The sequence below is a fragment of the Gymnoscopelus microlampas genome, assembly GCF_963454915.1.
Source record: "Gymnoscopelus microlampas genome assembly, chromosome: 23".
Lineage (NCBI taxonomy): Eukaryota > Metazoa > Chordata > Actinopteri > Myctophiformes > Myctophidae > Gymnoscopelus > Gymnoscopelus microlampas.
Window position 1 is genome coordinate 22,601,406 of NC_139960.1, and position 15,609 is coordinate 22,617,014.

General features: G+C 43.2%; 1 protein-coding gene across 1 annotated transcript in view; it reads left to right on the top strand.

Moving 5' to 3' along the window:
- Positions 1-2,009: 2,009 nt before the first annotated feature.
- kcnc2 (potassium voltage-gated channel, Shaw-related subfamily, member 2) overlaps positions 2,010-15,609 on the top strand; it is a 76,513-nt gene continuing 62,913 nt past the window's right edge. The window contains exon 1 of the mRNA XM_084049467.1: positions 2,010-2,700. Coding sequence (XP_083905593.1) covers positions 2,146-2,700 — 555 coding nt within the window. The 5' untranslated portion in view covers positions 2,010-2,145. The remainder of the gene's footprint in view (positions 2,701-15,609) is intronic.

The following is a 15,609-nucleotide window of genomic DNA, read 5'->3' on the forward strand; positions in this document are numbered from 1 at the left end:
ACACACACACACACACACACACACACACACACACACACACACACACACACACAGACTTGGAGATTGCCTATGCCATCTCTCCTCTCATTGGCCACCGTTTGACTCTGTCCGTATGAGCGTCCGTATGTTATGTCCGTATGTTATGTCCGTATGAGCACGGGATGAGCACGGCAAAGAAGCAACACATACAAACACACGCACACACACACACACACACACACGGACTTGGAGATTGCCTATGCCATCTCTCCTCTCATTGGCCACACGTGCCACTGGTTATCAAAGAGGGGTCCAGGGACCCCCAGCGTATGTTATGTCCGTCCGCCCGTATGAGCACGGGATTTTAAACAGCTATAACTCCAGTTTGCAGCATGCCACCAAGTCCAAATTTGGTATGTGGACTTAGACCACCAATAGGGACGAGCATGAATTGCTGAAGCCCCGCCCCCTCTGTCCAGGGACCCCCAGCGTATGTTATGTCCGTCCGCCCGTATGAGCACGGGATGAGCACGGGATTTTAAACAGCTATAACTCCAGTTTGCAGCATGCCACCAAGTCCAAATTTGGTATGTGGACTTAGACCACCAATAGGGACGAGCATGAATTGCTGAAGCCCCGCCCCCTCTGTCTTCCCATTGGCTGGCCTTGAAACAGCCATAACTCAAGTTCGCAGCATGCTACGGAGTACAAATTTTGTACATGGACTAAAACCACCAATAGGGACGAACTGTAACGTAAGCCCCGCCCCCTCTGTCTGCCCATTGGCTGGGCTTTAAACAGCCATTATTCCAGTTTGCAGCATGCTACCAAGTACGAATTTGGTAAGTGGACTCAGACCACCAATAGGGACGAACTGAAATGAGTTAAGCCCCGCCCCAAAGGCACCGCTTCCTTCACACAGGGTGTGATTTTTTTTTTAATTGTGAAAATGTGCACAAATCTTTTAATTTATAATTCCTTTTTTTTTAAAGACAGCATTTTCAACTCTTGCTCTTTGCTTCTGGGGGTCCCTGGAACAAAATATTTTGAGATGGGGATCCGTGGCCAAATACATATTATTTTGGGGGTTCTTGACATGAAAAAGCTTGAGAAACAAGTAACAACTGAGCCACGGACACAGAACCGCACACAGAGAGGGTTGAGGAGGCTGTGCCCTTAAAAACGACGTTTTCACAAGAAAGACGCTCATCTCACAGCTAGGCGGCTGGAACCAGTAAGAATTCGTCGCTTTTGGGTATAAATAATTCACATTTCACAACAGAATTTGTGATGACAATGTCAAATGACTGTTGGATGGATGACTGTTCCGTTCCATGTGACTTCACCTTCACCTGTCCATCCAGTAACCGGAACACTCGCCCCAAAACACAAACGCCCCAATTCTTTTCGCAGACTGCTCACCCCCAGCAGTTCTTTTTTTACTGAGGATGTTTTACTGAGGATAAGGTTAGAAATAAGCTTAGAGTTAGGCATAGTTTTACTGGGGTTACGTTTGGGAATAAGGTTAGGTGTTTGGCACCGTTTTACTGAGTTTACGTTCAGGAATAACATAGTTTACTGAGGTTACGTTTAGGAATACCAGGTGGCAACCGTTCCGAGGTCGCCGGATTTGCCCCGGGGCGACTGTGTTTTGGGGCGAGCGTTTTGGTATTCGTCCATGCGCGGTGCGCGGCGTGGAGAGGGCAGGGACTCCCGAGGCGCGCACGCTGGCTGGTTTGAGCGCAACAAGCGCGCAGTCAGTGTGTGTGAGAGCCAGGAGGCGCGTTGATGTTGCTACCAGTTGAAATGATTCGCACTTGGAGCTGAGGAACTGTGGGGAGCGTGTTGTGGTGGGAGTCGTGGGACCTAGTGACCCCCAGGTCCTCCAGTCTGACAACACAGAACACACCACACTGCAACACCTTCACTTCAAAGCACCCGCGTAGCTCAACATGTTGCGTACGGATTAAATCCAAGTTCTTTTTTTTGGGGGGGGGGGGGGGGGGGGGGGGAGAATTTTAAATAGACCCTGTGCAGTGTGTAATATGGATACATGTGTGTATGTGTGTCAGCAGCGCGCCTGTCGAGCTTTGCCGTTAGTTAGCTACTCTGGACTGCACTAGATCTCCCTTCTTTGTCAAGTGAAGTCATGTCTGTTACAGAGCGATGGGCAAGTTTGACGACAACGAGAGGATAGTCCTCAACGTCGGGGGGACGCGACACGAGACGTACAAGACCACCCTCAAGACCCTGCCGGGGACCCGACTGGCCCTCCTCGCCTCCGACGCGGACATCGAGGATGTTCTGGACCAGCTGCAACAAGTCCCCGGCTTCCTCGAGTACAACGCGCGGACCAACGAGTACTTCTTCGACCGGCACCCCGGCGTGTTCGCCCATGTGCTCAACTACTACCGCACGGGCAAGCTGCACTGCCCGGCGGACGTGTGCGGACCCCTGTTCGAGGAGGAGCTCTCCTTCTGGGGCATCGACGAGACGGACGTGGAGCCCTGCTGCTGGATGACCTACAGGCAGCACCGGGACGCCGAGGAGGCGCTGGACGTGTTCGAGTTGAACGTGGACAACGGGGATGAGGACGATGAGACGGCGAAGAGGCTGGGCATGGAGGACGTGGCGGCCGACGGCAGCGTCAGCCTCTGGAGGAGGTGGCAGCCTGTGATCTGGAACCTGTTCGAGGATCCGTATTCCTCCAGAGCGGCACGGGTAAGAGCGCACGGCACGACCCGGCGCGCGTGGAGAGTTTTAACCTATTTAGAGTCTAGACTCTACAGTTTTCTGGAGAAAAAAAAACATTGTTTGGTTCTCAAACTTTCTCATGTCAAGGACCCCTATGTATTTGGTCGCAGACCCCCATCTGAAAATATTTTGTTCCAGGGACCCCCCAGAAGCAAAGATTTGAGTTTAAAATAAATTGCTTTAAAAAATATAGATTTGCACACATTTTCAAGATTTTTTTCCAAAATAGCAGATCTACCAGCCCATAGCTTGTATCTGCTATTTTTTAATAGCCAAAGTATAACATTCCAGAGCAGCACGGTAAGAGCGCACGGAGAGTTTAAAGCACATCATCTATTCTATACGCCCTGTTTCCAAACTATAAACAATACCAGTGGTGGAAAAACTACTCATATTTCTTACTTATAAGTAAAAGTATCAGAAATACTCAGTTACAAGTAAAAGTCCAGTATTAAAAATGTACTTGAGTAAAAGTAGGCGTAGGCTACTTCATCAAAATGTACTTAAAATACCAAAAGTAGAAAGTAGCCTACTCATTATGCAGAATATTGGATTTCACAAGTAAATCTTTTGAAAATAGCAGATCTACAAGCTCACAACATTGTGAGCTTGTAGATTGGCTATTTTCAAATGGCCGAAATGTATATAGGGCTGAAGTGGTTAATGTATGTTTTGTAATAATGAAACTAGTAACTAAAGTTTTCCAAAAATTGTAGTGGAGTAAAGGTACTATATTTGCCTCTGAGATGTAGTGAAGTAGAAGTAAAAGTATTGAAAATTGGAAATAGTCCAGTAAAGTAAAAAAAATCCCTCAAAAGTGTACTTAAGTACAGTACTTGAGTAAATGTACTCAGTTACTTTCCACCACTGCATGCGCTCCATTTCCAAACTATAAACAATACACTTTTAGCCCCATAGGCAATATTGGAACGTGCTCTCTATGTACTGAATTCTTCATAGCCTCAAGTATTCTATACATAATCAAACGAATATAGGTTGTGTGACTTATTTTCATGGCGTGTGTAATGTCACTTTGTTTCATCCCTTGTGCCAACATTTGTTTTGTAAACCCGTACTGAACATTCTTCTCTTCAGCACACACGCGCCCCCAGTGAATTCTCAAATTGTAATACACAATAAGCTTATTGGATGTATAGCTTTATCAAAAGTGGTGTCACTTAGACTATCAATGTAACTATAAAGTGTCATGTTCGGCTGCTTGTGGACTGTTTAAAAGGCTTGTTTGTGATTCCCCTTGTCAGTGGGGGTAGGTTCAGGCACATTGGATTTGAAGCTGAAAATTATCAACATAGCAGCCACAGAAAACGTTGTCCACTGATGACCTTGAAAAAAAAACTAGTATTTACCCCCATTTTAATAAATGTGATGTTCCATGGATCAAAGGCTCTATTTTCAGCAATTCAAGCTTAAATGTAACATTAAAAGCCTATCAATGCATATTATCTTTGACTTGACAAGACCTAACACCTTTCATTGCTCTGTTCCTACTGAGCAACAGCTGAGAGGCACTGTTATGTATATCTAGGCTAATGAACCGTTTTGGAGAAGGGGCATATAAATACTGTAGCTGTCTTGTTGGCAGACTGACATCTCAGAAATGGTTGCCGACTATAACGACATGTTTTTGCAACGTGCAGTTATTGACAAAAATAGGCTGTGTTGTCACAGCAAATGGGCTTTCTGTTCATAGATAAACTGTAGCAGGAATATGGAACATTACAGCTGTCACCATTGACAAGGGTTTCATGTAGATTTATAGTAAGCATTTTGTTGAGTAGAACCCGTATGCTTGTAGCCTCTCTAAAATACATTCCAAATTTGATAACTAACTTGTTTACCTTTGTTGGGTGCCACTGTGCACTAGCTTTCAGATCTTTATTACTCTGCTCAGCTCAGTGTAGTTTTCTCCTGAAACACAAACTCAGTTTGAACAGTTATTCTGTATCAGCAGTCGAGTGAAGTTTCATGTAGGGTTTGGGAAGAGGGTTGGAAATGGAAGGAGAAAGGCACTTGAAGATGAATATATTATATATAACCTTTGAACTGTACATTTTAAGGGAACAAAACTTCACTCCTCCCTGCAGGAGATTGAAGCTGGAATTGATATGACGGCCAAAATCTGCATATATATTCATGAACATGTATTCATGTCACACATCTCTACAGTAATAGCCGATATGTGCGACATAATTTTAGCTGTCACTGTATGGAAATTGTGATAAATGTATAAGGCAAGTGTGACCTACACCCTATTAACGTGGGGTGTAATTTTGATGTTACAGAGGGATACACTGGTAGCTACTGTTGAGCGCATCATCCATAAAATAACATCATCCACTTGGTTCAATTCTGTATTGGGGTCCTGTGTTGCATGTTATTCCCCTCGCTGCACTTATCCTGTATCCTGTCCTCTTTGTCTACAATGTTGACAAATACTCCCTCCTGTACTGTGCAGAGTTAAAGGGATAGTTCACCCCCAAAAATATTTTTTTCCCCTATCGATTAGTCACCCCATGGAGACTTGAATTAATGGATACTTTTTTTGTTTTTGTCCCATTCCTAAGCCAATAATGTGATGACCGGCAGCAGTTCCAGTAGGAGACACGAAGAGTCTCCTTTGTGTCTCCTACTGGAACCGCTGCCTACCGGTCCGCTGGTCATCAAAAAAAGTTAAACGTTTTTTTTGGGGTGAACTATCCCTTTAAGTGTGCAGGCTTATTTTTTATTGTTGACGAACACTCCCTAATAATATGTATATTTTAAACTCAATAATTCATTGTTTCTGCACTTACATTGTGTCAGGGGACAGCAAAGGTCCGTGGCCCCTTTTATTTGTCTCTCACCGTCCATTTGCAACTCTTTCAATATAGACTGTGTTGGTGTTTTTTGCCTTTTACTATGTGGGACAAAAATTCATAGCATAGATTAAAATACCCAGTTCAACAGGATGCTTAAGTGGGTGAGCAGAGTAGACGGAACCTTTTTTGCATTTGTGGGTGCACACATCTGTACAACCAAAGCACCCCTTTAAATGTGCTTCCTCTACCAAGATTTAGCCAGCGTATGAGCTGAGATCAAATGAAACCCTCGCACCTCTTTCCCCCAATGTTACACAGAGTCCTGTCTACTATTTCTATAATTGCCTTCAAAGAGGTGGGGACAGGCAGTGCCTCATGTGGCCCATGCACCTCCTGTGATGGTGATGATGCTCTTGACAGCCAGCACACTAATCCTATCTTTGAGCAGGTTGCAGGAGGTGGGTGGCGGGAGGCGAAGAGATGCCGCTCCACTTTGATGCCTATAAGCCTCCTCTTGTGTGTTATTCCCGGGCCGGTCGGCTTTTAGTTAGCCTTGAACGCTATAAGGTTAAGATCTCTCGGACCTTGATAGCCCGTAAAGCCCAAGTTGCACTTTAGTTGAGAGCGGGTGTCGTGCACCGCAAAATAGCGGCAAGCTCACAACGGGTCACGCCGCAACGCATTGTGAGCTTGTAGATCTGCTGACAACTGGCGCACAACTAAGTCAGGCTTAAGACAGAGCGAGAGAGAGATGATTGCATGTGTAAAAACAGGCCTTTAGGGGCACTAATCCTCCCGTCGATGAAGCATAGAAAATAAGTAATGTGGATTTATCATCCGAGGAAATGAAAGGTATGAGTTTGGCCCAGGGCTCAAATGCTAAGTACTTCTGTAAGTGCTTAGTGAGTAGGTCAGTCAGTCTTCTTACAAACTGTTCGTCTGACACCAGTCACGGCAGTCAGTGTTCCTGTCCATGTCTGGGAGATGTTGATGATGATATTAGAGGTCAGCTAAATGAAAATATCTTAAAACAACCATCTTGTCATGTGAATATGACTAATGTCTTCCTTTCTCCAGGTAAGCTAAAAATAAGTTTGACGAAAACAAAAACAACACACTGTCCCCTTTCTGAACCTGTACATGAATGTGAGCCACAAATCAGATTTCTTCAGTTGTGCTCCCCATGCTGTCTCTGTTGTTTCTTCCACGCTGTTTTCTCTTTATTCCTGTCTGTCACAATTTGTTCTACCCATATAGACATGCACACATTGTGTGTGTGTGTGTGTGTGTGTGTGTGTGTGTGTGTGTGTGTGTGTGTGTGTGTGTGTGTGTGTGTGCTCTCCTATGTGTTAATCTGTTTGTCTCTCTCGTGTCTCTGTAGTTGGCCCTTGCTGGATTGGTATGGTAAAAAAGAAAAAAAGATTAACTCCCACCACCTTTTTTTCATTTCCCATGTTTGTGCCTGTAACTGTGAGGCAGAGGTTCACCCAATGGCCAACTTTGTACTCTTCCCTCCCCGCTTTCCATTCTCCCATGATCCCATCTGAGACTGCCGCTTGCTTTCCGCCACTTAAGAGGTTAAAAACCCACACCGTCTGGGTGCCTTGCCGCCGCACGCCTGAAGATACCAAAGCCAGGCTGCACGCTCAGCCTGCCTGTTGTCATAGTAACCTCATCGCTCATCGCCACAGCACTGTTTTCATTGAGAGCTGTCCAGTCCATGAAACCGATTGATTCCAGGAATCTGCTCGACCGTGAGCCTTTTGCCCGGTAACCCCATACGTCCTAGCTTGTACATGGATGAACGGCAAATGATGACGTGGCTACAAAATACAAGGGTGTTGAAGCATCGCTAACAGAGAAGTCCCCTGCGCCTGTTTCCTGCATTGCATGTAATTTAAACTGCGCCTTTAACCACGTAAGGCTGCAATCCATAACTTTTTTGTGTGAATAAAACATAGTTTTGAACAACCTGTATTGTAGTGTAACTCAATACAGTATAACTAATACAACTGTGGTGGTTGTAGTTGGTCTACCTGCACTTCTATTGAGGAAAAAAAGTTATTGCATCAAAGTTAAAACGCAATCAGCCTCTGCTGAAATGAGCGGTCTTAATCTCAAGATGTGTGAGACAAAACTATTCTAAGACCAATTTATACAATTTATACATACGTTGTATGACGGTGTTATGCGGCAAACACAGCCGATCTGCAAGCTCTGTGACGCGTTGTGAGCTTGTAGATCTGCTGTTTCCGGCATGCGACACCGTCGTACTGTACGAAGGAACAAACTTAAGCATTAGACCATTGCAGAAACTAGTCGGTCTGAATTCCCCCTTATAGCTCACCAGTACAAATTCCGGTGCTCGCACAGGAAACAAATCCCCAGTTGAGCATGAAAGTTGTGGATTTCAGCTTCAACCCTTACTTGTACGATGAATAGCAACAAAAAAAAGTCGAAATGTTTCTCTTAGAAAAAAAGAAAACTCACGAAAAAACAGTTTTGACAAACTATATGAGCATGGAAAACAATTTTCCCTGCACTGTCTTGTTTCGCCAATGTGCTCCCTCTTTCGCCACTGCTAGAGGTGTGCACGTTGCTTTCCCTGTGTAATCCGAGTCCTCGCTGAAGCATATTCAATAGCGACGGCGCCTGACGTTGCAGGAGGCCATGGCAGCTGATCTGGTGCAAACAGACTGCGAGGTCTTGTTGAGTAAATAAAGTCTGACGTGTAAACAGCAGCAGACCTGATGGTGAGCAGGAGAACAGGGCAAATGGCTGCCTGTGCGTGGGTGGTGATGGCATGCCGCTGGGCATGTTTGTAGCCACTGCCAGTCACATTAATCTTCCCTGTCAATCATGATCCTACACTCCTCTCATGGACTGTGATAACTCAACATATACGAGCTGTGCAGACTGCTACCGATACATTAGTTTGGCAGAGGACAATCTGGGAACCCATCGCCAAATGAAAAGGAAAAACAGCGCCCTCTGCTGTTTTTTACTATCTCAGTTGGCTCTGGGAGGAAGTCGACGTAGCACCCGTGCGCAGGGAAACCGGGGTTTTGGTCTGCCTTCAGCCTTTCACTTCCGGTGGTGCGACTATGTTTTCATTCCCACTAACAATATTTCTACACGGAACACTAACACCACTTCTCCCAGAGAACATGGATCGTTTTGGTTATAAGCCCACTTGTTTCTATGATGAAAGAGCAAGTTAAAATGTGAATATCTTTCCGTGGTTTTGTCGGCTCCGATGACGCTATTGTTAAATGAGGTTCGGTTTGTTTCTAGTGGGGAAGGATCGGCGGACACGTAAATCCCGGCCACTACATTTGATTGGGTAAAGCGCGGCCTGCTTCCTGATCTGAAGGCACGCCCACTTGTAGGCCAGTGCGTACGCGATATGACGAACCCCCCCCGACAGATTCAAACGCAGAGCAGAATCTGTTCTTGAGAGATTAGGCAGAGGAAGACTAAAGGCTTCACCTTTAGCAAGTCCATTCTTGCCCTATGTACATCTTTGTATGGTGATGAATAGCGACACGTTGCATTGTGAGCTTGAAGTTATGCTATTTTGCACACTTTTTGCCTATGATGACATACCCAAAATAGAGACACCAGGTTGAAAGTGGTTAACTGAGATCAACGCAATGTCATGACTGAGCGTTTAACACCAAGCAAAGGCACACAATGGAATGTGTGTGCCTTCAGAGAAAGTTCTTGGATACTTAATGAGAGAGAGAGAGTTGTTCTGTATGCATGAGTGCTTTAGAGGAAGATGCTATACAAGGCATTTCACCAAGCCGTATTCTGTCTATTGTCCTTTCTGCCATTCTCTGTCTCTCTGTCTCTCTCTCAATCTTTCATAAACACTCTCTGCCACTCAACATCACAACGCCTTGGGCTACTGTTGAAAATATCACTTCAATTATAAATAAAAGGAAACAATGTGCAAGGTGGAGTGCATTGTGTGACGAAGACCTTTTGACATTTGGAGGGGTAGGAGAGTGATGGATTGTGGGTAGACATTGTTATGGAAATCACTCTGACCCTGTTTGGCTAGCAAGAACATACACATTTTGATCGCTTTGGACTCCAGCTAGCATGATGTGCATTTGAGTATGAATGAAGCATTTTGGAGCATGTGACAAAAAGTGCATGTATGATTTTCCATAACAGCAGTACCTTTCTGTTTCTATATGAAACAAGAAAATGCAAGAAGTTTTTCTTTTGCACAATTTGCATTGATGATGAACTGACTAATGGAAACTGCATTGTGTGCTGCTGAAGTTGGAATTAAATTAAATGAAGATATTTCAAAGAACCGCCAGTGTCAGGTTTTGTTCTTTGATGTTCGACCTCACCAGGGAAATACTCTCCCAAACTGTCCCTGGATAATAGAGTATAGACCGCAGGGTTGGATGTGTGCATCTCTTGTCATGCATTTATGGATGCGATGGCATGCATGTTAAAGGTGTGCTGTCCTAGTCCTCCCATGAGATGCCCATGGACTGCCAAGAAGAGACCTGATGAGCACCTGCTACATTAGCGCTCATAGAAATGTCGTTTGTCTGGGTCGAACACTGAATAATTGATGCTTAGCCATTCAGTCTAAAAGATCGAGCACATCCCAAGGACAATGGATTTATTGAAATGGCTCTATTCTCTAGCACCGTTTTCACAACGTTGGGGCTCACACATTAAAAGGTAATTAATAAATCAGAGTTTGGAGATGATTCATTTTGATCTATGCCTCGTTCACCCTTCTGTGAAACCTAACACTGAGGAGAGGGATGAGATTGTATGTTGCAGGAGGTGCAAAGGCACTCACTCACTGACAGTAGGTACAATTTATCTTAAGCCCTATTTCATACTTTTCAAAAGTGTCACAAATAAGTGACATGTCGCACCACAAATCGTTGTGAGCTTGAAAATAGCTTGATCTGCTAATTGGAAGAGTTTTGAAAATAATTTGCCTACAATGACTTTCCTAAAATAGGGATGCCACGATGAACCTGGCCTACGGTCTTACAACCTGGATTGAAACTCATATCTTGTACGGTACATCTTCATATACTTTGGTACAGTACAGCAGTCTGATTATATGTAATATACTGTGAAAGACAGGGTCCTATCATAACCGGTTTGAAATGCAGTCAACAGCGTAGCGGATGGGGCATGGCGACTGACTTGGTATTATCTGGACCTGTGGTACAGTGGAGAGGTGGGTTGAATTAAGCTGAATATGTTATCAGTGCGTGTTGCAGGTGCATTCAATCATGATCAATGAGCACAACGGTGTACTGGTAATTTGCATTTGTGTTTTGGAAGAAAAGCCTCGGAAAACAACGAATCTATAGCAGCACAAATTGACCACCAAATGCAGTTCAATACTTTGTCCCCCTCTGAAAAAAAAGTTTTCTGAAAAACTATGTCAGTGGTGCTCTAACTTCAAGTGAAGGACCCCTAAAACTGTGTTTTTGGCTGCCGACCCCCATCTCGAAATATGTAGTTCCAGGGACCCCCAGAAGCAAATATTTGAGTAAAACATTTTCAAAGATTTGCGCCAATTTTCACGATTTTTCAAAAAATAGCAGATCCACAAGCTCATAGCGCGGCACGAAGTGATGCGCTATGCGCATCACTTCGTGTTGCTATTTTTGCTATTTTTTAATAGCCAAAGTATAAAATAATGGTTAAAATGGATCGGATCTAAAATGACAGATTCTTTCCCGGTTTTAATGGGATATGCCTAATTCATAGTCGACAAATGAAATGAACTACACAAAGGGACGTCCACAGGGTCTGCAGACATGTCCATGAGAAATGTTTTCTATAAATTTGGGTTGGTATGCTGAGCATGCTTGCCTATGAAAGGCAAGCGTCCGTGTACAGTCTGTTGGACTTTGCATCCGTGTATGTGTCTGCTCCCTGTGTTAGTTTACGAAAGGAAGGCTTCAAAAACTTTATTTGAAACAAAGTTTTGACGCCTTCTTTTGCGAGGCTTCCTTCCTAAACTGACCTAGTTGCACTTTGGCTCCGCATCAAGATAGGGGGATGTGCATACTATTTATCACTAATGCGCCCTGTGTTAAGCACTACAGGACTACTTAAGAAATGGTTTGATTATGTCCGGAGTACCTTAAGAAATGGCTTGATTTTGTGATGATCAGTAAGCCCAGTACGAAGGAGAAACCTGTATATCATGCCTTCAATATTTGACATGTGTCATGGTGGCACCATGATGGCGCACAACAATTTTGTTGGATATAAGCATTTAACTACTTTAACCCAGGTTTAAGTCCCAATTTTGGGCATGTCATTATAGGTGAAATCAGATCTATAAGCTCACAACGTGTCGCGATGTGATGTATTGTGAACTTGTAAATCAGCTACTCTCTAAATAACTATTTTTGTCCAAGTGGTTAATCATTGTGGAAACAATGCTAAATATATTTTAAAAATCCAGCAGCCCCGACTGCGCCTCCCCTCCCACATGGGTACATGGCGAGGCCCCAAAATACCAAACACACCCAGACAGGACAAAACACGTCACTGTACTTCAGGAAATTGTCAATTCAAGTGGAAAAGTGATCTTTATAAATACAAATAACAACAAAAGTGCTTCACAAGAGCAATGTTGGTGTAACTAACCGCATACCCTTTCAACTGTGACCCAACTCCATAAGTTTCACTTTCAGTTTTACTAAGCATTTCAGACATGAGGTGGTTCTGTTTCATGATGCCAGGCACGAACATTATAGCGGCATGAGACGGCTTGGCCAGCCGGCCTATAGCCATGCCATAAAAACATTTTCTTCAAATCAATAATTCCAAAGGAACCAATTACAAGGGAGATGCTTTTCCTATCTAAGATCAGGAATGCATCCAATACAACTCCCAGACTCTTTTAGGCAAAGGTCAAAGAACATTTTCAGCATAGATTTTCAGCTCAAACCAATTTAATGTAGAACGTGGCACACACTTTGAGGGCACTGGCCAATCTTGACAGCTTTTTTATTTGAATATCCAATATCTAGGACAACATACAGGCGGAGGCCAGCAAACTGGAAATGTCACGGCAACAATGAGCCGAGGGAAGCCTTACGCGTGCATGGAAATTGAGTTGTCATCCCATATCCTGGTAACCAGGGGTGGTGTGCTCCCATCTGAAGGCAGAGGTGCCTATTGAAGCTTGTAAATGTATGAGAGTTGAGTGTTTTTTTCCCCCCCATGATGCCAAGCACGCCGACTGTTTTCATTTTCTGTCTCTTGTAACTTTGTCAGATGCTAATTGTGTTCTTGGTTATCCTGCTGACTGAACTCCTGGCTTTCAACACGCTGATCATTTCCATTGGTTCAAAAGACCGAAGGTTTAAAAGGGAGCCCGCTGTTTAATGCAGCCATTTCTGTGTGAGCGTGACCCAATTAGACGAGCTGTGGTGCCAATTCAACATCCTGAAAAACATCAAAATAGAGAGAGGGAAACAGAGGGATGGATGCATAATGGGGGTGTAATGGAACATTGTAGATGAAGCAACACAGAAAAGGAAAGCATTTTACAATGGCATTCAGATCATGTTCCTTATCAAAGAAACCATATCTCATGTCTCGTATTGATTTATAGCCATTGTGAGGAATTATAAGTACACCATTCCATCCAGATGTTTCCATGAGTAAAGTCTGATGGTGTTCCAAAAACCCTGAAATGATTTACATGTTCTGTCATAGCCTTCTTAACCCATTAAGACCTGAGGCTGATTAAAAAAAATCTTCTAAATCCAAACAGTCTTCTGAAAAACTGAAAACAATTTGTTTTTGGCCGCAGACCCCCTTCTCAAAATATTTTGTTCCAGGGACCCTCAGAAGCAAAGATTTGAGTAACAAATGTTCGCATTATTTTTTTTATTTTTTTTATGATAAAAAAAAAATAGCCGATCTACAAGCTCATAGCGTGACCTATGAGCTTGTATATCTGCTATTTTTGAATTGCCAAAGTATAAAATATGGTTAAAGTGGTTAAAATCTAAAATGAGACAGATGCTTTCCCGGTTTTAATGGGTTAATACCTATCAAAGGTCTCCCAGTGATAATGATGATGAATGCTAATGCAAGTCTAACCAGCCTGGTATCGACTAGTCAGTAATGGAAACCTCCCTAGAGGTTGGCTCTTGGAAAAAGGGTCAGTGAGCTGTCTCCACCCTCTGGCACAAATTGAATGTCAGTTACAGACAAAAATACTAAACCAAAACTAAACTAAACAGTTGTGCATTCATTTGTCAGACATAATGGACTCAGTAGACCTCAGTGTAACATGCCATTTGAGTATACTGTACTGTAGCCATCAGTGCAGCATGGTCTGTCACTTTAAGTTCAATGTACTTAATTCAGGTTAACCCATTAAAGGACAACTTTTGTTTTTTACAACCAAAGTTTATATTTTAGCTTGTAATTAAAGTAAATAAAAGATGAGTGTTATTTTTTTTTTTCATTTACTGCTTTCTACAGTTTTAGCAATTTTCGCAATCTTTTTTTTTACAGTGGGCGGGGGCATTCTGTCCGGTGGCTAAATATGTATTTTTTACACAATAAAAAAGGTACGGTGTTCTTTGATGGCCAGATATGAGTTATTGGGGGCTAAAAAAGCTACTGTAAATAATAATAAATAAATCGCCAGGTTTTTGTGTAAAAAAAGACATGTTTAGCCACCGGACAGAATGCCCCCGCCCACTGTAAAAAAGATCGCGAAAATTGCTAAAACTATAGAAGGCAGTAAATTAAAAAAATTTAACACTCATCTTTTATTTACTTTAATTACAATCTAAAACATAAACCTTGATTGGAAAAAAACAAAGTCCTTTAAGTTGGCCCCCAAAATTATATGTATTTGGCCGCCAACCCCCATCTCGAAATATCTTGTTCCCAGAAGCAAAAATTTGAGGTAAAAATGTTCGCTTAATATATAAATTCCAAGATTTGCACATATTTTCAAATAGTGACGCGCTATGAGCTTGTATATCTGCCATTTTTGAATAGCAGATATACAAGATGTACATATATATACATATTGGGGGTTCCCGGACCATCTAACATCTTCAGAATTTGAATATGATAATAGATATACCAATGGATTTCCAGTTTTTTAACGTACTTACTGAATTGATTGAACTGAGAGTAAATTGACTGCCACCCTGCAATCCTGCCCGTCAGACTACAGTCTTTTTTTCCAGTTCTGTTGGTCCTATTAGTAATCCTCTACTGGATCCTGACTCTTTCCCCATCCCCATCCCCTCCTCCTCCCCTCCACGGTCTACCCAAGGACAGAAAGTAAACATTAATGCTCGGGTGCTTTTTGCTTCTTATTATGTACCATCAGGGATTTGTTGAAAGATGGATCCCTAATTCTAAAAGAAGAGGCTTATGGCAGAAGAGATATCTCTGTTCTGACTTCACCTCGTTGGGCACTTACTTTGTTCCTAAAAGGCATTCCAGCGGGTCTGCTAGACAGCTCTGTGAACTTCAGACAGCACGGTCACCTTAGAAAGAATGGTTGTCCTTAAGAAGAATGGCTGTCCTTTGATATCAAAGTACGGTTGGAATGATAGCACCGCACATCATTGTCATCAAGGTAAAACATCTCACCCAGACCCAGACTAAAAAAATAATATATATATCATTTCTTTCTTTTCAAAAAAATTATGTTCTCCGCAAATTTCATTCTGCCAATTCGCCTTGAACAATGAACTGCACAGTCCTTGTTGGTAACCCCCACCGTTGTCCTGGGGAGGCTGTAAACAACAACATGCCTCCTCTCTCTGATATATACAAGGAGTCATCAGCCGCTTCTTTTCACCTGACATTGAGGAGATCACTGGGAGGTTGTAACACGTTATGAGGAAAACATTTTCCCTGTTCTGTGTTCTGCCCCTTGCTGGGAGACCAACCTGTAAGAGTCATTAGTACAGCGACAAAGAACACAATCCCCTGCCGGCTTCCCACCCACGAACATCATAGCCAATTGTGTTTAGTAGGAGCACCCGGCATCTCATCGTTT